Raw genomic sequence first — 24,081 nt, 5'->3', positions numbered from 1 at the left:
GAGAGAGGAGCGAGAGGGAGAGAGAGAGAGAGAGAGGTATAAACCATGCATTGTGGAAGAGAGAGAGAGAGAGAGAGAGAGAGAGAGAGAGAGAGAGAGAGAGAGAGGTATAAACCATGCATTGTGGAAGAGAGAGAGAGAGAGAGAGAGAGATATATATATATATAAACCATGCATTGTGGAAGAGAGAGAGAGAGAGAGAGGGGTGTGGGGTGTAAACCACTGTGACATCATCTGCTTCAACCAGAATGAAATAATCTGCTTTATTTTGCACATCATAATACGAAGGCAACACAGCTCCGTGTCCAGAATGTGTAGAGGGATATCCATGTGGTAGTAGTTTTAAAACAATATATTTTGGACAGTATTGGATTCTAAGTTAATCTAACAAAAAAAAAACACACATCTAATATCAGATTTCTTGACCACTAACTCTAACCTCAACTACAAGAGAGATGTTAGAATATCTGACCCTGAGTAACTTCCACGTACTGTGAGGTATAGGCCTATGTGGTGGGAGGGGCTGTTAGTGTGGGATGTGACCGATGATTGACAGCAAGGCTCTGCCCACCTGCCTCTTACTGACACTTTAATGTGCATGAGGTCACCAACGCATTCTCTATTGATCAGCAATCAGTCAGAGTGTGTGTGTGTGTGTGTGTGTGTGTGTGTGTGTGTGTGTGTGTGTGTGTGTGTGTGTGTGCGTATGTATGTTTGAATGCACCACACCAAGCAGAGAAGTGTGTGTTTGAGTGTGTTTTTACGTGAGAGAGAATCCCACTAAAGCATAGAGATGGTGTGTGAAATACAAAGACCCTGCAAGAGGAGGGGAGGAGCGAGGAACGAGAGCCAGAGTGTGTAAGAGAAGGGGGGGGATAATATGAATAGCATCAACGTGTGAGAGGAACACAGAGTGAGAACTGTGACAGGGAGTGCGTGAGGAAGAGAAGGAGCGAATGAGAGCGGTGGAACTTTTGCATTTGTTTCCTGTTTATTATCGACTTCACTTGCTTTGTAAACATGTGTTTCCCATGACAATAATGACCTTTGAATTTGATAGAAAGGGAAAGAGAGCTAGAAAGAAAAGAGAGGGAGCAGGGTAAGAGAGAGAGAGAGAGAGAGAGAGACGCAGGGACCAGTCGCAGCATCATCAGTAGCAGCATCAGAGCCATCTGGAGGAGGGAGGAGGTTAGGACAGACATACTGTGCACCATACCAGCCAGCTCTCCCTCCCTCTCTGGCTCTCTCGTGTTCTCTCTCCCTCTGACTATACATTTATCTCTCTCGCTTTCTTTCTCTCTCTCTCGCTCTCTTTATTTCTTTGTCTGTCTCATTCCCTCTCGAATTCTCCCATTTGACTCTCTCTCTCTTAGCATCTTGCTCATTCTGTTTCCTGTGTGATTTGAATAGTGCCAATAAAAGCTGGTTAAATAAATGTTACAAATATATCCTACACGCTCCCTCTCTCTCGCTCTCTCATTCTCTCTCTCTCTATTTCACTCTTTCCATGCTTCTCTTATTCTCTCTTGCTCCCCCCTCACCTCTCTCTCTCGCTCCCCCCTCACCTCTCTCTCTCTCTCTCTCTCTCTCAGCAAACCAGAGGGAGTGGAAACTGGCCAGAGCTACAAAGCCACAGAGTGGTGGAGCCACAGGGGCCAGGGGCCAGGAGAACCCCAGCGGCCCAGCAGCTGGTCCCTGTCCTGGGCCAGAGAGAGAGAGAGTGGAGGAGGGGGTGGATGGATGGATGGATGGATGGATGGATGGATGGATGGATGGATGGATGGATGGATGGGGCAAATGAGGCTAAGGCCAGGGAAAACTCTGATCCCGGACAGTTATAGCCTGTTATATCTCTTCTGACCATGTGACTGGACCAGGAAAAATGTACAGGAGTTTATATCAAAACATGACTTAGTGGCAAATTGGAGCTGAATGAGTCTTAATAGTCTTATTAGTTGGAGCCCCAGTGATAACCTCTCTCTACCCTTATTCCACGACGGGTGCCATTTGGGAATAGGGTGCCAGTGGGGTGCCTATTCCCTTAATAGTGCACACATTTTTAAATAGCAAATAGGTGTCATTCTAGAGACCACAGGGTGTACACCCCTCCAGCCCAGTCAGATTCAGCATATCAACATGTTTCTTAACACTTCTACAACCATTCTGGTGAGCTACCAACCACTTCCCTGTTGTTGGTGCTGTTGAAAAGGTTAGCATCTCATTGGTCTGCGATACACCACTTTCCATTACAGACGGCACACTATGCAATGTGTATTGTGCACTGCACACTTTGCCCTACACACATCAACCTCGCATGGATCATTAAAGTGTCTAAACTTTCATAACTAATAGCATGGGGATAGTGTGTGTGTGTGTGTGTGTGTGTGTGTGTGTGTGTGTGTGAATATATATATATATATATATATATATATATTCCTCTCCCACCTCTCTTCGTATATCTCTCTATTCCTCTCGTTTTCTATCTTCCTCTCTCTCCCCCCCTCTCCCTCCCCCCTTCTCTTCCCTCTCTGTTTCTTTCTCCCTCTCTTTCCGTCAAAAGCAAATACGGATAAACTCGAATTATCTAAGTGAATGTCAAATACATAATGTAGAAGACAATAGTTTGACGACAGGCTCTCCCTTCAGCAAAATATACTTTAACCAAACCTTCCCTGAAAATAAAAAAACAAGTGACTATCCCCTATACCCAAAATAATAATTAAAACATAAATTGGATAACAGAAAACATGCCTACCATTTACCCTCACTTCTAGGATGGACCAGAGACTAAATATGCAGTTTTAGAAGCTGATCCTCGTCCTGTAAGCATTACATGGCAATGCAGGAGTTTTGATAGCAATGCAGGAGTTTTGATAGCAATGCAGGAGTTTTGATAGCAATGCAGGAGTTTTGATAGCAATGCAGGAGTTTTGATAGCACAGGGCTCCGGGCCAGAAGGTTGTGGTTTTGCAAACCGCTGTGGTAATAGAGAAGGGCGGAAATTATCTTCTTTATAATAAAAGCATTGCGTGAATCTATCATCGTATTTGCAGGTCTGAGAGAAATAAGCCTTTTATAAAAAATGCCATGCAATTCTACGTCATTTCACATGACCGGAGACCTTAGCAGAATCTTTTTTAATACCACACAAATTACAAAAATGACAGGCTAAGAATGGACAGAGAGAAAGGCCTGTGCGTTCATCTCTTCCTATTTCTCCAATGCCAAATCATCGTGTCTGGTTTGTAATGAAACTGTCCCTGTTTGCAACTAAATAAATCGGAGACTTCGTCATGAATCCGAGCATGGTACTTTCAAAAGTTAGGCCTACCTTTCCACCCCGGACAGAGTAGGCCTACAGACGCAGAAAAATTACAGCTTTAACTGCTGGCTACTCTTCTTCCGTGGCTTAAACAAACGAGAGAAGGTCACAAGTGTTTCCCTAAAAGCTGTCTGGGTTTAAACGTCGTCTATCCTACAGAAAGTGAATAGCTCAATCAATTGATAGCGACAGAATTAGATTACTTCCCAAGCAAAGTCTATTTTTGTCTCCTCCGCTATAGAAAGTTGTAGCTCAGCCAATGAATGTCATAGAAGCTAAACAAAGACCTCCGCATATGCATTCAAAGTCTCTTCTTTCCCAGGTTTTTTTTACAGCTTGTTTCTAGCATAAAGCATCAAGGACCAAAGCGCTAATATAGATCACTTCATATCATCGGATTCGTTTTATTTTCTACAAAATCTTACTTGGGGATTTTGGGGAATGAGGCCATGTATCTACTTCCCCAGAGTCAGATGAACATGTGGAGACCATTTTTATGTCTCTGTGTGCCGTTTGAAGGAAGTCGTTAACTAGCGCTGGGATTGGCTGGTGAAACTCTCTCTGACTTCCTTCCTACTGGACACAGAGACATACAAATGGTACGCACAAGTTCATCTGACTCTGAGGAAGTAGATAAAGGGTCTCATTGTCCAAATCCTTGAAGGATCCCTTTAAGCGAACAAAGGGGTAGGCCTATGCTTTTCTGGAACAAAAACAATATTCTTAAACCAAAGGTAAGCCTATAGCACACTCATACCCCCCTCAATTCGAGTCTTGGTTTTAACTTCACAGACACAGGGGTCGGCTATTTAGAGTGAGGGATGCAGCACCATGAGCCGTCTGGTTGATTGTGCCACGGCTACCGTTTGACGGTTTCAGCACCCCAATCCAAGTTAGTCAAATTAGCGATTATTGTGAGGTCAATATCTCAGCGTCGCTGATAAATATACAAAACAAATATACATAAAAATGCAACATGTAATGTGTTTGTCCCATGTTTCATGAGCTGAAATAAAAAGAAATGTCCCATACTGTATGCACAAAAAGCTTTTTTTTTTCGCTCAGATTTTGTGCACAAATGTGTTGACATCCCTGTTAGTGAGCATTTCTCCTTTGCCAAGATAATCCATTCTCCTGACAAGTGTGGCATATCACGAAGCTGATTGAACAGCATGATCATTACAGAGGTGCACCTTGTGCTGGGGACAATAAAAGGCCACTCTAAAATCTGCAGTTTTGTCACAAAACACGTCACAGATGTCTCAAGTTTTGAGGGAGCGTGCAATTGGCATACTGACTGCAGGAATGTCCACCAGAGCTGTTGTCAGATAATTTAATGATCATTTCTCTACCATAAGCCGCCTCCAACATTGTTTTAAAGAATTTGGCAATACGTCTAACCAGCCTCACAACCGCAGACCACGTGTATGGCGTCGTGTGGGTGAGCGGTTTGCTGATGTCAACATTGTGAACGGAGTGCCCCATGGTGGAGGTGGGGTTATGGTACTGCAGGCATAAGCTACGGACAATGAACACAATTGCATTTTATCGATGGCAATTTGAATGGCCATTGTCGTGCCATTCATCCGCCGTGTGTTCCAGTTCCCGCCAATATCCAGCAACTTCGCACAGCCATTGAAGAGGAGTGGGACAACATTCTGTAGGCCACAATCGACAGCCTGATCAACTCTGGTGTGACCCTCATTTGCATGAGGCAAATGGTGGCCACCAGATACTGACTGGTTTTCTGATCCACGTTCCTACTTTTTATCTGTGAACAACAGATGCATATCTGCATTCCCAGTCATGTGAAATCCATAGATTAGGGCCTAATGAATTTATTTAAGTTGACTGATTTCCTTATACGAACTGTAAACTCAGTAAAATCATTGAAATTGTTGCATGTTGCGTTTATACTTTTGTTCAGTATAGTTCCGTCATGGGCAAGAAACATATTGTTTATCAAATCAATTATAGTAGCAGCAAGCTATCAAAGTTGACTTCCGGTCCTCCTTCTCATCTTCGCACTTTCCCTCTGTAACAGTGTTGGTTCCGTCGAACCAGGGACCCTTGCACACATCAAGAACTGACACCCACGAAGCATCGTTACCCATCACGCCCTTGCAACCCAAGGGGAAACCCTACTTCAAGTCTCAGAGCGAGTGACGTCACTGATTGAAACGCTATTAGCGCGCACCACGCTAACTAACTAGCCATTTCACATCGGTTACACCTCTCAAACTGAACAGAATAAACCAGTCTGCGTGCACGGTATAGAATTTTTTTGGGGGGGGATATAAATATATACCCATTTCGGAAGAAGCCTTTGACTCTCCTCCTGAACTGCCGCTTTAAAAGCTGCACAGCACAGCCAACAGGTTTCGATCAGCAAGAGCATGGCAGCCTAGTTTCAATTACGCCGTTCCCAGCAGCGCAAAAGAAGGAAGTACATTTTCTTATAAATATAACTTTGCTCTGTGCTCCTGCAGCCTAGCCCATATAGGTGCACTTGATATTGCGCGCCCAGCGAAGAATCAGAGATTAGGGGCGGCATCAGGCACACGTCGACAAAAGCCTGCTAAGCAACTCATTCTAAAAACACTGAGAAATATTGAAATTTCATCAATTACAAAATACATGACCCTCCCCTGGACTAGATTTTTTTTTTAAATACGAAACCCTCTCCTTGACTGATATTGAAAAATCATGACCCTCCCACATTTTCCTCCTGGTCCCCATTCTGTTCATTTCGAACCATCCCCAATGACAAGCAAACCCTCTTCCCACTCTCTCTCTTCCAGCTCTCACTTTCATTCCCCTCTCTTTTCTACCTCTCTCTCTCTCTCTCTCCCCCTCCTGCCTCTCTTCTCTCTTCTCTCCCCCACTCCATTCTCTTTCTCCCTCCCTCCCTGATCCATATACTGTATTTTGCCCGTGCCCACTGAGACATATAGATGTTGAGACAGTCCCACACACCCAGGCCATTTTTATATAACCAGCTCATTCAACAGTAATGACACTACTGCTCAGTCCTCACTAACCAGGGACTAGAGTGTACCCTACATAGGGAGAGAACATCCCCATGCCCTGAGGAGTGGGCATTGATGCTACCAAAGAGTGGAATGAACTCTCACATATCCCGTTTGGTCTGAGTGTGTCCCTGTGTCCTAAAAGGACTTCATTCCTGGAGAGAAGTCAGTGGAGACATCTTAACACCCAAGTGGACATTACTTCCTATCGTCCCTAAGGAGGGAACATTATGAGCCCTTAGAAGTGGACACGCGTTTCCACTGGGAGAGAGAGTCCGAGTGACGGATGGAGAGATGAAGACAGACAGAAAGAAAGAGAGAATGAGAAGAAAAGGCAGGAGGGCGACGAGGAAGCGAAGAAGAAGAGCGGACAAATGAAGGAAGAGAGCGAGAAGGACAGAAAGAGAAGGACAGGAAGAGAAGGACAGGAAGAGGAGGGAGATGCTCCCATGTGGGACTGGGAACAGAAAAAGCCCAGCAGCCTTGGGAGTAATCATGGAAATTAGGACATCTTAAAGATGGAGGTTTGGAAGGATGGAGGGATGGGAACACCATAGGAATTCTATTGAAAACAAAGTGGAACAGTGAAGTAATGTTAGCTTCAGGTAGCTAAACTCTTGAAGAACAGTGAAGTATAGAGGGTAATGTTTGCCTCAGGTAAGTAGAGCACTAACCCCTAAGTCTTAGAGAGTGCTTATCGTGTACATTGTATTCCAGTGCATTAGACTGTGGAAAGTACAGTAAGTGCAATAGGAAGCCATAAACACGCAGGAATACACACACACACACCAACTGGTCTTACTCTCGCACACACACATGCAGACGGACACAGACACCCACGCACACTCCCTCCCTCTCTGGCCGGAACACACACACACCCTGTCCATTGAGGTGAAACCAGGAAAAGAGAAGGCATTGCATTTTTTCTGCTTAGTATTCAATCCTGATCACTGCAGTGCACTATGCATGTTTGTCCTTGCAAATGTGCCTTTCCTCTCCTGCTCTCCCTCCCTCCTTCTTTCCCTCTGTCAGTCTCTCTTCTCTCTCTCTGTGCCCTCACATCACTCAGTATTTTACAGTTTTCTCCCTTATTGTACTCTCTCTCTCTATCTCCAACACTTGATCAACCACTCCACACACATATGTTCTGTAGTAAAGTACACACACTGCATGGGGGAAAAGCCTAATTGTCCTAGAGAATGAACACACACAGGCTCTGGGCACTGAGTCATAGCGTCTGTATTTGTACAGGAACAGTCAGCAGAGAGCGGAGCAGCCGCTCTTCCACAAAGACACACTGGGATCTTCTCTGTCATGAAATACAACACACACACGGGCCAACTGGGTCCAAACTGTCAGAGACAGGTCCACCCAGAGATTGACTGGGTTGGCTGGTAAATGTACCCACGCTTCACACTTTGACAGAGAGAGAGAGAGATTTTAAAATGCAGAACTATCTCTTTCCATCCCTCTTTGCAAATCTCTCTCTCTTCCTTCTCTCTCTGTCTCATCTTGTATCCCTGTCTGTCCATTCACCTTTATTCTGCACGTCTAGGCTTTTTCCCCAGCAGTTTGTGGCCTGAGGTGCTTTGATACTGCTAAGCTCAGGATTGTCCCTCCATTGCTGCTCTCTCCTTCATTCCTCTCTCAAATCACCCCTCTTTCATTACCAGGCAGCGTTGGGCCCTCGCCTCCTCCTCTTCCTTCTTGCTCCGCCGCATCTCTCTCTCTCTCTTCCTCCTTCCCGCCAGCCTCTCTCCACTCTCATCCCCTCTCTCTCTCTCTCTCTCTCTCTCTCTCTCATTCTCCCTCCCCTATACGGAGCTCTGCAGCATTACCGTCATCATCATTTCATGAGTCTCCCTCCTCTCACAGACCTCTTCTCTGCAGTGCGCACGCGCACGCACGCACGCACACACACACACTCTCACATACAAACACACATTTTCACACATACATGCACACATATCGATACGCTCTGTTTTTGCCTGGAAAGTGCCACCAGGGATTTCAACATCGTGGACACACAGAGGGTTTACCGAAATCATCATGTTATCGACGTGGTGCATAGAGATTGACGGAGAGGTTTATTGTGTGTGTGTGTGTGTGTGTGTGTGTGTGTGTGTGTAATGTATCACTTGTCAATTCATTGTACCTTAGGCAATGTTCGATTCGACTAGGTGGGCCTCACACCCAAATGGCTTGGCCACAATAACTGTTCTCTACTCCTGTGTCATTTCTCCACTGGTAATCCAGACGCCATTCACTTATCTCCACTGATCCATAAATACTAATCAAAGATGCAAGGCCTGGCCTTTTCAGCAGCACCTCACATGGTACACTTCCAGCTGCATTATAATGGTCATGATTTGTGTTTACAGTACAGATTACTCAACAGTTTCCTCAAACTCAAGGTGCTTTGCATTGTATAGGGGAAACTGGGGTAATACTTTCCACCATTTTGTGGTAAATGGGAAGCTGTTGTGTTTGATATGGCCTACTTGACGTTCATTGATACGTTCATAAAATATTGATTTTGTTTCTAATGAGTGTATCAATACACATATACAATTCCAGTGTCAAATCAATACAATTCAAGTAGTCTCGCCACATCATTGTTTGACCGCGGAAACCTGGTTAGCAGTTTTGATTGAACTGGGCCCTGTAGGGCTACGTGAAGAGGCTAATACAGGGCCGTAAGTAAGGAGAATTTGACATCTGCCTGACAAATCCCACAAATCTCCAAAAGCTTCCAGTTCTCTCTCTCTCCGGAGGATGAGAATCATCCCACCATCCTATAACCAGAAGGAGACGAGGGGAAGGCGAGAGTGGAGGATGGGAGAGAAAGAGGGGAGTGGAGGGAAAGAATGGAAGAGGGGGAAAAGGGGGAACTGAGTGGTAGAGGGGAAGACTGGATGGGAAGAGGGGAGAGAAAGAGGGGAGGGGAAAGGGAAGTAGAGGAGGGGAGAGAAAGAGAGAAGAGAAAGAGGGGAGGGAAAGATGGTGTTTAAGTGTTAGGTTTTTTCAACCCCTGTCCTGTGCCAAATTGGCCATTTTTACACAAGGGGAAAGAGTGTTCCCTCAGGGTCAACAGGAAAGGCACCCTCCCAACCCTACCTCTACCCCTTCCCCCAGAGGATGTAGACCAGCGGGACACAAGCACTATGTCACATGAACACACGCCCTGGCTGCTACCTCTCCTTTCGATAATAATACATTGTTTTTCAATGAAAAGCACATGATCAATTCAATCTCTATAATGGTTCCTATGAGTATAATTAAAAGGCAGTTGAAAGGAACAAAAATAAAACATTTGCACACACTAAAAAACGCCCAAACTACCTTTTATGTGGCAAATATTACAGTCCGTGGTGGTTTTTAAAATCAGGTCAAACACTACAACACATCATCTCACATTGAAGTATACTGGATCAAGTTCACTCAGAGTTTGCTTGAGTGTCTCTCTAACAAGTTAGAACTCTAGTACTATACCTTAGCTAGCCTGTATGACTGGCTTGACCCTTGACCTGAAATCCTTTCGTAACAACTTATCGGGGGCTATCTCAACTGGTCCTAGGCTACTTCTAAAAATGTTTCTATCTAACTGGTTCTGGTTAGATCTGATCAGAAATCAGCTGTTTAAGGCATAAAGTGACCAGAGCCAACCCACTGAGCGCACACTGGTTGAATCAACATTGTTTCAACGTAATTTGTCAACGAACTGTGATATCGAATCAACGTGGAAAATACATTCGATTTGGAAAAAAAAGCTCGCAACCAGTATTGTTTTCCCTCTCGTTTCAGCCAGCGTTGTAAACATTGAAATTAGGGTAAAACTTCAACTAAAATACATTGACTTGTATTTAAACGATGGTGTCCTCTGGGCAAATCAGATGTTAATGTATCCTACGTAAACCCAACCTCACTCCAATTGACTTTCACGTACAGCCTGCGCGGGAAAAGTTAGAGGAGTTAATTTCAACTAGTCAACGTTATTTACGTAGTCTATGCAGATGAGTACGGAAGCTAATCCATGTCTGAACGTGTTGACGCTCAGCTGGATCAAACACAGCTTGCTTCCAAAGATAAGTAGGGTTCATAGAGGTAGGCATCAGGACGGTCAACTTGTTCGCGCTGAAATGCATTCACCCCTCATGCACCAGTAGGAGTCACTGTTCAGGCAGGAATCGTTGGACTGTGACTTCACACTATATTTCAATGCACCTCTATTTTGGTTGATGGCACGACGTTGAAACAATGACGTTGATTCAAAACATACCATTTTACTATCAACATCGAGAAACAAGGTCAAGTAGCATATGTCTTATCAAATATGAAATTCAACATCATTTCAACCACCCAATATATATTGAATATATTTCTATGTGGAATTGTCAAGGCGATTTCATCGTACACAGTTGTAATTATGTTTGAAATGAGATTGATGTAACAACCTGCTAGTCAGGTTAAGTCAATGTATTTAAGTTGAAGTTTCACCCTCATTTCAATGTTTACAACGCTGGTTGAAATGAGATGAAAAACATTACTGGTTGATGACTTTTTTCAAATCCGATGTATTTTCCATGTTAACTCCACGTCACAGTAAATGGACGAATGACGTTCAAACTACTTTGATTCATCCAGTGTGTGCCCAGTGGGAAGATCCATCTGCACGCACTGCAGCACCCCGTGGCAGTCTGCTCTCCTCTGTCTGTCCCCTATCAGGGGAATGGAGAGGTGGTATTTTGCCAAACTAAACTCAAGTGACACAAGTCACCTTGCCTGGGACTTAGAGACTTGTGTTTGCTCGCAGAGGCAAACGCCAAGTCTTTAGCTCAGTGGGCTAGCACGGCTATGATGACATTGACTCCTGGGCACGGTTCAAATAGTTTCAGACTGCCTCCTTCCTTTCAGCTGTTTCTCAAGGTTATTACTGATGTGCATGATTGGAAGACAGAAAGATGCATGTTTAAAGTTTAAGAATGGAACCAGTCCCTGACTAACTGATCGAAGGAAGAAAGGATGCATGTTGCGAGTTTTTGAACGGGGCCAGATACTGACTTACTGAAGGAAGGATGGATGGAAGGATGCATATTTTAAATATTTGAACAGGGCCAGTCCCTGACTAACTGAAAGAAGGATGGAATTATGCATGTTTAAAGTGTTTGAATGGGGACAGTCCCCTATGAACTGAAAGGACACCGAGGAACAGGATGTGTGGGGTGGTACATAAGGGGGTGGTACAAAATTAGATGATGCAAGGATTGACACAGAGAGAAAGTGTGTGTGTGTGTGTGTGTGTGTGTGTGTGTGTGTGTGTCACAAAAAAGGCAATAGGAGGTGGTCCCTGCCGCTACTCAATTCTGGAAGAGAAAAATTCAAAGTTTTGTGGTGCAGCACCATAGCATACTATTATTGCCTGTTCCCTATACAACAGAATCTTGTTATGGGAAACACAGGGTCAAAACCCTATATGATTCCTACCTCAAACATAAACCTACATACAGTCCATGGTCTGCATTCTGCCTGTAAATAAATGACATTTTTTTTATTTATTAGATTACTTCAAAAACAGGTTACACATAAAGTGACCAGTAGGTAGATTATCTATCATGCATGTTAAAAAAAACGGTTCAATTAATTAAAACAAATAACGAAGCTTTTTTATTTATTTTATTCAAAAGCCCCCTTGATTGGGCCCTATGTGAGAACACCGGCGCTGAAAGCGTTCAGTTCCCCCGACGTTTGTCGCATTTCTCCCCGCGGAGGGGCCCCGCTGCCACCGCAGTGGAGATGCAATTCACACGAAACACTCCGAGCAGGTACAATCGACGACGACAAGGGCGAAAACAATGTGGCTGGGGTACACGCTGCAAACCAGCCAGCGCTGTGTAAGGGAAGCCAAGTAACCGCCCGCTAAGGGCGGGCAGCACGCACATCGGTAAAAGAAAAGAGAAAGGGGAGAGAACCACGGGCGGTTTTGATGCACACGGTGGCCGGTTGCTTCTGCAAAGCACTCTGCTGCATGGGAATGTGCAACGGAGGTGCAGTAACATCCAGCGAAAACCACCGGGGGAGGTGTGCGTGTCCGTATGGGGAAGAGGGGTGTGCGTGTCAGTATGGGGAAGAGGGGTGTGCGTGTCAGTATGGGGAAGAGGGGTGTGCGTGTCAGTATGGGGAAGAGGGGTGTGCGTGTCAGTATGTGGAAGAGGAGGAAAGATGCAGCCCATCTCCCCTTTTCCTTTCTATATTTAGAGGTAGAAGAGGAGGGGGGGGGGGGTTGAAGGACAGAATCACAAATAGGATCCAGCCAAACAGAAACCTTAGCAGAAAAACGGCAAAGTGGTGTAAAAGGAGTGGACTGCAACATTTGTATGCCCAAGGAAATTTGAGACCGTGTTTTCACGCAATGTCAACAAGCCTCCGAATAGGCTACTCTGTCACATTACATTTAATAAAGAACAACACAGAAATGGCAATCCGCAGCAGAAGCAGCATTTAAAATCGGCCACACACAGACCAATACGGCCTGGAAATGAAAGGTTTCCCAGTGGCCAATGCCTCCGCAGAGGACCCACAACAAATACCGGTTGGTGATAAATAAAACTGCCGACGGGGAAAGGTGAGATCCCTGCCGGCTCGAGCATGCGCGCGAGTAAGTCTGTCGGAGTGCGCACGACACACTTTTAACGTATACAGTACAAAGGAATCTAGTTCACACACGCCGGTTTATTTTCGGCACCCGGGTCCCCTATTCACAGATTGTTTACAAACACCTGGGGAGAGAAAGAGACAACCGCCACACCGAGACAAGAACGATTTAGCCCCGTTTAAAAAAAAGTGGAACACGTCACATCAAAGTCATCAAACACGTGTTTGCTCTTGATCTCTACGGCCACGTCACCAGTGAGTTGATTCCTGGGTGAATAGTATTATGCGTGTGCCATGCAGTAGGCTAGCCAATTTTTAACAGTTTCCGGGGGTGTGCCCATTAACATTGGGAAAACGGATGCCCCTAAACGTATAATAGACCATACTGTTTATTTTAGGCTAATAGTTTGTTGGGGATACACGAGGACTGGAGTTGGACAACACAAAGTGATCAATATAGAATAAACTTTGCCGAGATGTTCCCTTGACCCTCAGTGACGTGTCTTATGGAGACAATGAGACCTGAGAGAGTTGAGTCAGTCAGAGAAGTTCGAGACCGGCAGCATGAACTGAATGATATAACTCAACCTTAACGCGTCCTCGACAATCGACACACTGAGTAGACCTAGGCTATAAGTGACACCAACTTGTCTGGTCGCATTGTTGTAACATAATAGGTTGCTGCAAAGTAAGATCGCAAGAGCAGCCATTATATAGTCAGACACTTGAGTTCACACGAGTAGAAAGGCGAGTAAAGTAGTAAAAGGGAGAGATCTAGGCGCTGTCTAGTGCTGAAATAGGCCAACAGACTGCCGCTGTCCAGTGCTGAAATACAGAAGGTGTGGGTGGAGCTGTCCGGTTCTAGAGCAGGGATGGAAAAGCCAGGCCGCAGGGGTCAGTGTTGTGCCAAACGTTTTCTCCATCCTTCGCAAACACAGCTGATTAAACGAATTGCATTAGAAACTGGAAATCGTGATTTGTTGATTATTGGAGTCAGGTGTGTTAACTGGGGCTGGGGCAAAAGTACGACAAGCCCCAGAGGACGGGAGTTGCCCATCTCTGTGCTAGAGGACTGCATTTCAGCAGACTGTTCCGCCTGGGCCTGCTAGTCTCCATCGTTTCTCGCCTCTACTGCTTTACCTACTCACCTTTCTACCTGCTCATTTAGACTCAAATGACGGGCTCTACTCATATCGTTTGACCAAAATAGCCATAGCATGCCACGTAGCCTACATAATATACACAACGGGATAAATCATGGGCAGTGGGTCATTTAAAAAAGCCCTAATAACCAATAAGCACTAATAACCTAGAAGCACCATAGGCCTAGAAATGTGGCATCTGGGGGGAGACTGCAGGCCTACTACAGACTGCAGGCCTGCTTTGTGTGAAATATTGGGACTTAAATGAGTTGTATTTAATAGTTAGCCTATTAACTTAACTTGCATGAAGTCTATTAAACACTTGCTCATCCATAGCAAATAGGGGAATGAATAGGCTAACTGTTCACCTGCAGGATGTTGTTGGTGTTGTGTACTAATAGGTGCATATAGGAAATATGGTGCAGGGGTCAAAGAACTACATACCGGTAGGTCTATACGCTCAGCTGTATGTTTGGCCTTGTCCTAAAGAGAGGCATTTACTTCTTTTTTGGTGATGTTATTTATTCTTCCTCACAAGCGCAGGTATATCTGGGAGGGGAACATAAGCTATGACCGACCGACCGTGTCGTCAGCCAAGAGGCGTGAGGATGCGCGTGACATGGACAGAGCTGGATCACACAGAGGTTAAACAGATTTTTTTCCTGACCTGTCATCAAATATCAAGCGCTCCCTCTGATATCTAGGGTAACCTCTGAAGCAGCACATTCTCAAAAGCAGTGTGTGTGTGTGTGTGTGTGTGTGTGTGTGTGTGTGTGTGTGTGTGTGTGTGTGTGTGTGTGTGTGTGGTAATTGTAACACGAGTGAAACTGGACCAGGGTCGTTCGTGAAGTTTACAAGGTGGACGAGGGTTCATTTCTCTCTGGAGATGTGATATTGAGCCCCCGTCAGTGCACACGCACGCACACACACACACACACACACACACAAATATGACAGAATACTTCAAACTAATCAAACAGCGCAAGCGTAGTACACGAAAGGAGGTAACCTCTACGGGCAGGATGTGAAAAGGGAGACTAGTCAGCCATTCTAGAGCTTGACAGGTATCGCCACTAACAGCGGGCACTCGGCTATCGTCTACCCGCATTACCTCCCCTCTCTCAGTGTCTGGGGGGGGGGGGGGGGGGGGGTTGGAAAGCCAGCACAACTCGCTGCGTAAAGTGGGGGCTTCGCTTTACAAATAACACCATTTGGTGGAGACAGCCACGGAGACATATGGATTAATCAATAAGCGGATACGCACATCCAAGATTGCAAGGCTAAGCAACAAAAAAAAAATACGCGAAAGAGGGGAAAAGCGACCCCATACAATAGCTTTAGTGCTTTTACTCTCGATCGAAGTCTTAAAAGGGCTAGCACAAACAGCCCCCGATCTCTCCGCCTCCCCCTCTCCCTTTTCTCTCCTTTTAGACCGCTGCGCTGCAGCAGAAATCGGCGCGAAGTCAGCTACTATCAGCACCGCAGTGCTACGCTATAGCACAACGAGAGAGAGTAGGGGGGGTGAAGGAAGAAGGTGAAAATAAGCAATCCAGCGCACACCCCTGCATCCGTGATAATAAAACAAGTCGAGTGTTGTATATGATAAAGAGTTGAGGGATACACTGTCGGCGCCGCAGAGCGATGACGACATTTACCCCCCGTGCAAAGAATAAGCCACCCCCAACCGATTTGCTGTTTGTCACTATCAAACCGAACGGGGGACTCTGTAGTCAATTATGTAGCCTAATCAATGCTGTGTTCGGGCCCTTTTGTCCTCTCCGTTCCTCACCATTCATATAATAATATATCACAAACGTTTTTAACCAAAGCGATTTACAGTCAAGTGTGAACACATTTTACGCATGGGTGGCGCCGGGATTTGAAACCCCCAATCCTAGCGTTGCAAGCGCCATGCTTTAACCAACTGAGCCATACAAGACCACAACATGTATTATGTTACAAACAAGTCAGGGGCCTCATTTATCAACCAATTTGCACGTGCAACAAATGATGGGGATTTATCAAACATACAGTGCAATCGGAAAGTATTCAGACCCCTTGACTTGTTCCACATTTTATTACGTGAAAGCCTTATTCTAAAATGGATTACATAGTTTTTTCCCCTCGTCAATCTACACACAATACCCCATAATGACAAAGCAAAAATGGGTTTTTAGAAATTTTTACAAATGTATTTTAAATAAAAAACTGAATTATTACATTTACATACGTTTTCAGACCCATTACTCAGTACTTTGTTGAAGCACCTCATGTCCAATCAATTGAATCTACCACAGGTGGACTCCAATCAAGTTGTAGAAACATCATGGATGATCAACGGAAACAGGATGCACCTGAGCTCAATTTCGAGGCTCATAACAAAGGGTCTGAATACTTATGTAAATAAGGTATTTCAGTTTTTTTAAATATTTAATACGTTTGAAAACATTTCTTAAAAATCTGTTTTCGCTTTGTCATTATGGGGTATTGTGTGTAGATTACTGAGGATTTAAAAAAAAAAAGTAATCCATTTTAGAATAAGGCTGTAACGTAACAAAATGTTAAGGGGTCTGAATACTATCGTTGACAAATCAGTCATACTATATTTGCGCGTTCATGGACTAGCGCTACAAACCCGCGTGGAAAGCGCGGGTTTATGGTAACAAAAACTCCCTCAGTTGCTGCGGGGTTAGCATATGTTGGAACTGGGCTATGATAGTTTCTACAGCGCAATGGCAATTTTGCTAACATTTTTGTAGAGGTGTGGGCAGAATGTTTTAATATTTGCAACGACTTTTTCAAAACATATAAAAATGTCGCCTTATAGCAAGTGCCAAACACTGGCTGCGCATTCTGCAAGACTCATTGTCTATTGAACAATTCAAAAGTAAATGCTGCCTACAGCCCACACAAAATACGATTTGTTGTTCAATATTTTGTTTATCAATACATGATCAATACTTGTTACAGGATCTGAGATTAAACAGGTTATTATGTTGCGCTCCTATCGCACAGCACTACCGTAACCCACTAATACTGTCATAGGCCCACGGTCTACTTACTAATAACGATGACTAAATAGAAGATGAATATTTGTTGTGTAGCGGGTATAAACCAGTCATGTCAGAAAGAGAGAGACATGCCCTACAATATAATTAAGATTTAGGCCTATATAGTACAAGTAAAATAAATATATTAGGCAACTTGCTGCTATGCGATCTCATTAACAGCAAATGCATCTGTTTTATCATTAGGCCTACCATTATTATAATTCCCCTGCATCAAACACCTCCATTTCCCCAAAAATGTTTTTTTTTGACCACTAGGTGTGCATACGCATGGTCTGAGATTTGCGTGGAGATACAGAATGCACACTTTCCCATCAAGTTCAAAAACGATAAATACCATCCTTAGCGGGAATAATGGCGCACGCAAGGTTTACAGTAGTTTTGTGCACTTTTGATAAATGAGGCCCCTGGTATTTTACTATACTCCAAACCTTTAGTAATATGCAGGTCACTTTTGCACTCACTAATTTATAAGCCCGCAAACCACGCCATTCAGCTAGATTTCACTCCATTTGAAACCAAGGATTCACCATTCTTCAGTCATTCATTCCCGGCTCTGTTAACATCTCTGTTATTAAAGACACAGCAACACAAGCATCTACAACATCCAGTCACTGAATGACAGTAGGAGGACAGAGGGGGTGGTTTATCTGAGATATTTAGGGCTATGAACGGATTTTAACGCTTTTTCCCCTGCATGCAGTCTCTTCAACCAGGCCAAACCAGAGACCAGGCATGCAGGCGCAGCCCGGGCAATACGCTGTCTTGATGTGCCCAGTCGACAGAAAAATACTCTTTTAACACACAATAATCTGGGTCACGGCACAGCTTTGTCTCCGTAAATGGATATGGATATTTAGAGACAATTAAGCACGAGGAGGGGGAGCAAGAGAGAGAAGGAGAGAAAGAGGTTTATTGCGGTAGCGACCCTGCTATAGTTACATTAGTACAGCCACTACCGGGCGGATGAATCATCTTGGCACAGGTGAGGGTGTGCTTCCGCTTCCCTCTAAAGTGTGTGGTGGTGTAAAGTCACGTCCCACTTGGGCTAACCCTCTTTATTCTCTTCACAATGTCTTGCAATATGAAGTTCAAAATGGGACCCTCCCAAACAACACAAAGTCATATGTCAGTTTAGTTTAGTTTAGTCAGTTTACTTCTGTTGTGTTATAAAACAGTGGTGGGAAAAAGAACTAGATTGTCATACTTGAGTAAAAGGCAAAGATGCCTTAATAAAAATGACTCAAGTAAATGTAAAAGTAATCCAGTAAAATACTACTTGAGTACAAGTCTAAAAGTATTTGATTTTAAAATGTACTTAGGTACAGTGGTGGAAAAAGTACTCAATTGTCATACCTGAGTAAAAGAGTATGACAAAAGTACAAGTACGGACAGCCAGGGGCACACTCCAAGCCTCAGACATCATTTACAAACGCAGTATTTGTGTTTAGTCCACCAGATCAGAGGCAGTAGGGATGACAATGCGTTATATTGATAGGTGCTTGAATTTGACCATATTGCTGATCTGCCTGAGCATTCGAAATGTAACAACTTTTGTATGTCTGGGAAAATGTATGGGAGTAAAAATATATTTATTTTCTTTAGGAATGTAATGTAGTAAAAGTTGTCCGAAATATAAATAGTAAAGTAAAGTACAGATACTTCAAAGTATTTTTTACTTAGTTACTTCACACCACTGGTTTTAAGCTATAAACCTTACCCTTGTTTTACACTATGTTACTAATCAACCCTGCAGTGCGAAGCTAAAGTCAATTCAGAAGCATCAGCTTGTTTTGGATCAGCCCACAGTAGGCCTATAGCATTGTAGCCTACAGGACAGGACCATGCAAGCTCAATCATGGAGTGGTTATTTCAGCTCACCAGGAATTTTCTCCATGCACATCACACTGTAAACTCCCTCATCTTTGAAAGTAGTAGTACTAGCCCCAATAAATGTGCGTACTTCTATGAACAGCCCCCGATTGTTTTTTTAGATGATAGAGCAGAGGGGCACTGATCAGCAATAGGTCGATCCAGTGTTTACCCTCTCCTGTCTGCAATGACAAAAAAACAAACTCATTTTAAGTGATTTAGAAAAGTAATTTGACATCGGGGCTACTTACATCGATTACATTTATTCATTTCATTCAAGCATTCGAAAATTCAGCTGAAATAACTTCACTTTATAGTCGGAGGGGATAAACGACAAATGTGGAAAATTCAACGCCCAAACCAGGAGGGTTATCTTGGCAGCACTACCTGCTGAGTAAGCCTGGAAAGAGACCTAGCTGTAATTTCTCTCTGGGGTATGGTGACATTGGACCTAGACACTGATCTAAGGTTATATTTGCATTCCCTCCTCCTATTGGGTAAGGTTAGGATTGGAGGAGAATAAACTGATCCTAGATCTGCTTCCGAGGGCAACTTCTATACCTGGAGCTGCCACACTGTTTGTGTCCCAAATGGCACCCTATAGTGCACTACTTTTGTCCAGGGTCAATAGGACTCTGGCCAAAAGAAGTGCACTCTTACAGGGAATAGGGTGCCTTTTAGGACGTCGACTCCGACTCTAAGCCCGTTGCGCCCTCTAACACGAACCTCCGGGAAACAAAAGCCTGCAGTATTGTGTTCCCATGAAGACAGCATCCTTGGAGGTCAGGTAGAGGGCCAGCCACACCAGGAAGATCAAATCAGGTGAGTTCATCTCATAGAGTCAGACTTAGTGGAACAGATACACAACTCGGAAAAACCCACCGCATTGCATAGATCAGAATGTCCGTTCTACCAAGGACTTGCGTTTAGAAGGACAAGGAGCTATAGCCGCCCCTGCAGGACGACTTTTGGTATAAATGACGCCTGTTGTGTGACGGTGAATATTCTAACGTCACTCCGTGTACGAAGATCTCAGGCTTAAACTGACGCGATCAGCCCTATACAATCAGCCCTATACAACCAGCCCTATACAATCAGCCCTATACAGACCATTGATGATTGTCCCATTTTTAATCAAGAGCGGAATCCCTCAGTTGCCTTCTCTTGACACCTTACACCTACAATAGGTCTGTGTGTTCTGTATAGAACACCTTGGTTCTAATAATTCTATTTCTATGTCAAGCCGAGACCTGTAAAAGCCTACTGTAGCCTGGGCCAGAATACAGCATAGCATACATCCTGTTGCCAGGGAACCCCATGCGTTCAGTGTTACCTGCGTGAAGGTGTTCATTTGTGTTTGGGCGCAGGTGTCCACAAGTGAGCCGTTGTAACAGGTAAGGATACGGGCCTGGCCTGCACATCCTCAACAGTCGACACGTTTCAGCTAACAGTTCCTGGTTATGAATGCTCCCTCATCTCCGCAGCTGCGTGGTCCTACCTGAATACTCACACAGATGTGTCTTTGTTCATTTGTCACAGGCGCAGGCCTGTTGATGTCCCTGTTTTCACACACAGGTAGCCCACCACCTCGAAGGAAAACAGTGGGTAGCCTTCACTGGAAAGGCCACCATGCTGGAGATAAATGGGCTATGTGGTTTGTCATGTTGAAGGGATGAATGCTTATGGAAGGGGAATAACCAACCGCTGGGGCGTCATACCTCCAGGGCCACATGTGACATAGGGCTACTGTATGTCACCTTCATAGCTGGCATGCCAACTGCACTGACTAGGCCTACACTGTAAAGGGCTTACCGTGAATTTGTCAGTAGCTTACAGGCAGCTCAGCGGCAAGTGAAATGTTGTATTTCATATTACAGTACACAGTATCAAAGCATGTACTGCGTGTACTGTTTTACAGTACAATACCGTAAAATTTAGTGTCTTGTACTTTTAAAAATGTAACGCTACTGTAATCGGAGTGAATAAATGAATGAATAAATTAAATGAGTTGAAGGGTTTGTATTTCACAGTATTTTACTGTAATTACAAGGGATTGGTGCAAGCACTTTGGCTGCTAGGTAAAGTCTATACAAACATTACAGTATATTAATGAATAGTTTGTGTTTTATATCACTTGCACTTCTAGAGGCTTCCAAACGGTCAGTGACTACAGGACATGGCAAAATGCTCAACCACTAAGGTTTAAGACCTGCTGCCACACCCCTATGCATTTTAAGTTGAAGGGGCACTATAACTACATACAAGTGAAATTGGTACAGCATTCTCACTCACGGGTGCAACAAATATAGCTTCAACAAATATTGGAATTACAGTCCCATTCTAAATATAGCAATTCTTTCCGGCTCACATTTTCCCACAATGCCCATCATTTACGGTGTGCTGCAGTAAAACATTTGAAAAGTATTTTACTGTTGATAATACACAATTACTGTATCATTTACAGTTTTCCATTAGTGTATGTCACCACAAGCAAAGTGAGATAGGCAATTGATAGGCAACTGTTGACAATTGGTCAATCAACATATAGAGGCAAGCAAAGCTTTCATTCATAATGTTGGTTGGCAACAAAACCCTAAACTAACTAAGCCTAAAATAACCCTTCACTTGTACAGATTGAGACTGTGGTAGACAAGGTAGAGACGTTGATTGGCAGGGAGGACAAGTGCCATGGTTACAGGTAGGTTGGTTAAACAGCAGGAGAGCATGGTCAAAGGTTTAGGTCTAGATTAGAATGGACAGTGGTGAATTAATGAAGTCATTTCTGTGGTGGGCACAAACATGACAATGGTTCCATTCATTAATGCTCCATTTATTTAGGTTTTAACTTTATTTGAGTTAGCTAAGTGGACACTCGTGTAGTTTACAAAACGAGCTGCTGAAAATGCGCCAAAATCACGGCCAGGGTGCGCAAAACGCGGGTGGCCTATAGACTGGGGCGGGACGCAGCACGAGAAGGCTTGTTAAAACGACAAAGTTATTGATGTGAGGAGATAAATGACGACGAGGGGGTGAAAGTGGGATGGAGAGAGTGAAAGGCAAGGAGACAGAGAGAGATGCGCAACAGGGGAGTGAACAGTGTGGAAGACGAGGGAGTGAGCGAGGAGACAATGCGCTAATCTAGATTGAGTGATGCACTCGATGACAGCGACGGAGTCGGCACCAGAGGTCCACAAAGAACGACAATTTAATCAAGCGTGGGAAAGTGTGTGCGTGTGTGTGTGTGTGTGTGTGTGTGGGGGGGGGTATGCAGTACGCTCGAGACGCAGTGGTAACGGGGAAATAATGCGTAAAAATGGAGAAGGATAGAGGGACGAGGTGAGAAGCGTATAGGAATGGAGGACCAACCAAGTGACTGCGTGAGAGGGAACGAGGTACATGGGAGAGGGTCTCCCCACACAACTGTAATAGCGTACTGTGGTGCTAAATATAATAATTTATACAAAAATAGAGAAAATAACGCACTCTGGGCCACAACAGTCAATTTCCAACCGGCAACAATTTCTAAGCACACCAGCACTTGTCTGAGTTGGCTGCTTGTTGGAAATCCCTAACCGACGTTTATGACAGTCAACGTTTTTTTTCTTCCAACTCATTTTCCTTCACTATCAAAGCGATCATCACCATCATTCTGACAAGAACACAATGAACACACCCTCCCTCATCATCGTATTAACTTTGGACATAGCAGCTAACTTTCCATTGACTGCAGTCTGTACACATGACGTCCATTATAAAATATGTCAGGGATATTCAATATATAGCCTAAATATGCATCAGGCTATGCGGGATCTCCCTCTTCTAAATCCAGTTTAACATTCCAGTGCACCTGCAATAGACTTTTGTGGGACGGGAACATTTTTTAAAGAGGAAATGACAACGAGAAAGAGAGAGAGCGCAATACAAGCATCGCAACAGCATGTATCGTGCTGGAGCGAGGACTCACCTTGGCATTCTTGGAAGAATACGGATCCTCAAAAAGATTCCAGAAATAGGGTTGCCACACACTCCACCAGCTCCTCTTGCGCCCGTCTTCATGCAGGCACAGCCTCTTGAGCTCTCCGTCCGCAGTCAGCTCCAGGTCGTCTTCCGGCTCTTCTGGCTCGGGCTGCTCGAAGCTGTCCAGCGCCTCTTCGGCATCCCTGTGTTGACGGTAGTTCATCCAGCAGCACGCCTCCACGTCCGTCTCGTCGATGCCCCAGAAGGCGAGCTCCTCCTCGAACAGTGGGCCGCACACATCGTTGGGACAGTGAAGCTTGCCTGTGCGGTAGTAGTTAAGGATGAACGTGAATGTGCCGGGGTGGCGGTCGAAGAAGAACTCGTCGATTTTGGGGTCATAGTCGAAGTTGCTAAACGCGTCCGGATCGGTAAGCCAGGATAAGCGGGTACCGGGCAAAGTTTTGAGGGTGCTGCGGTAAGTCTCGTGTCGCACCCCTCCGCAGTTTATTACGATTTTCTCGCTGTCTGGCGGACAAGTCATGTCTGCACTGTAACATGCTTTGTTGGGCGACTTGTTCCCACCCTTGCGTCCTTTGAAAGAGGAGACTGACACCGAACTGAGCATAGGGGAAAGGGGGAGGGAGAGGAAAAGAGAGAGAACACAAGGGGAGGGGGGAGGAGGAGTCTGTGGAGAGGGAAAGAGAGAGGGGTAGAATATTGAGTGGAAAAGGATGGAGTATGGTGTTGATTTTTTAACATGACGGTCAAATCTACAGATGAGGGTCAAATCTTTGAAATACAAATAGACCATAGACCATGTGTGCACCATACATACATATAGTACCAGTCAAAAGTTGACACACCTACTCATTCAAGGGTTTTTCTTTTAAAAAAATACTATTTTCTACATTGTAGAATAATAGTGAAGACATCAAAACTATGAAATAACACACATGGAATCATGTAGTAACCAAAACAGTGTTAAACAAATCAAAATATTTGAGATTCATCAAAGTGAAAATAAAGAAAAACCCTTTGCC

General features: G+C 44.4%; 1 protein-coding gene across 4 annotated transcripts in view; it reads right to left on the bottom strand.

The window, feature by feature from the left end:
- The window catches only part of LOC115170830 (potassium voltage-gated channel subfamily C member 1), an 89,314-nt gene extending 65,648 nt beyond the window's left edge, over nt 1–23,666 (bottom strand). For all 4 annotated transcript variants that reach the window (XR_003871097.1, XM_029727157.1, XM_029727158.1 and 1 more), the window contains exon 1: nt 23,049–23,666. Coding sequence is in view for 3 of the 4 variants with exons in the window: in XM_029727157.1 (XP_029583017.1) it covers nt 23,049–23,666 (618 nt within the window). In the remaining variant the exon portion in view is untranslated. The remainder of the gene's footprint in view (nt 1–23,048) is intronic.
- Nucleotides 23,667–24,081: the final 415 nt, after the last annotated feature.

This window comes from Salmo trutta, chromosome 32 (assembly GCF_901001165.1).
Source record: "Salmo trutta chromosome 32, fSalTru1.1, whole genome shotgun sequence".
Classification (NCBI taxonomy): Eukaryota; Metazoa; Chordata; class Actinopteri; order Salmoniformes; family Salmonidae; genus Salmo; species Salmo trutta.
The sequence above is the reverse complement of the archived record's forward strand: the minus strand, read 5'-3'. Positions and strand labels throughout refer to the sequence as shown.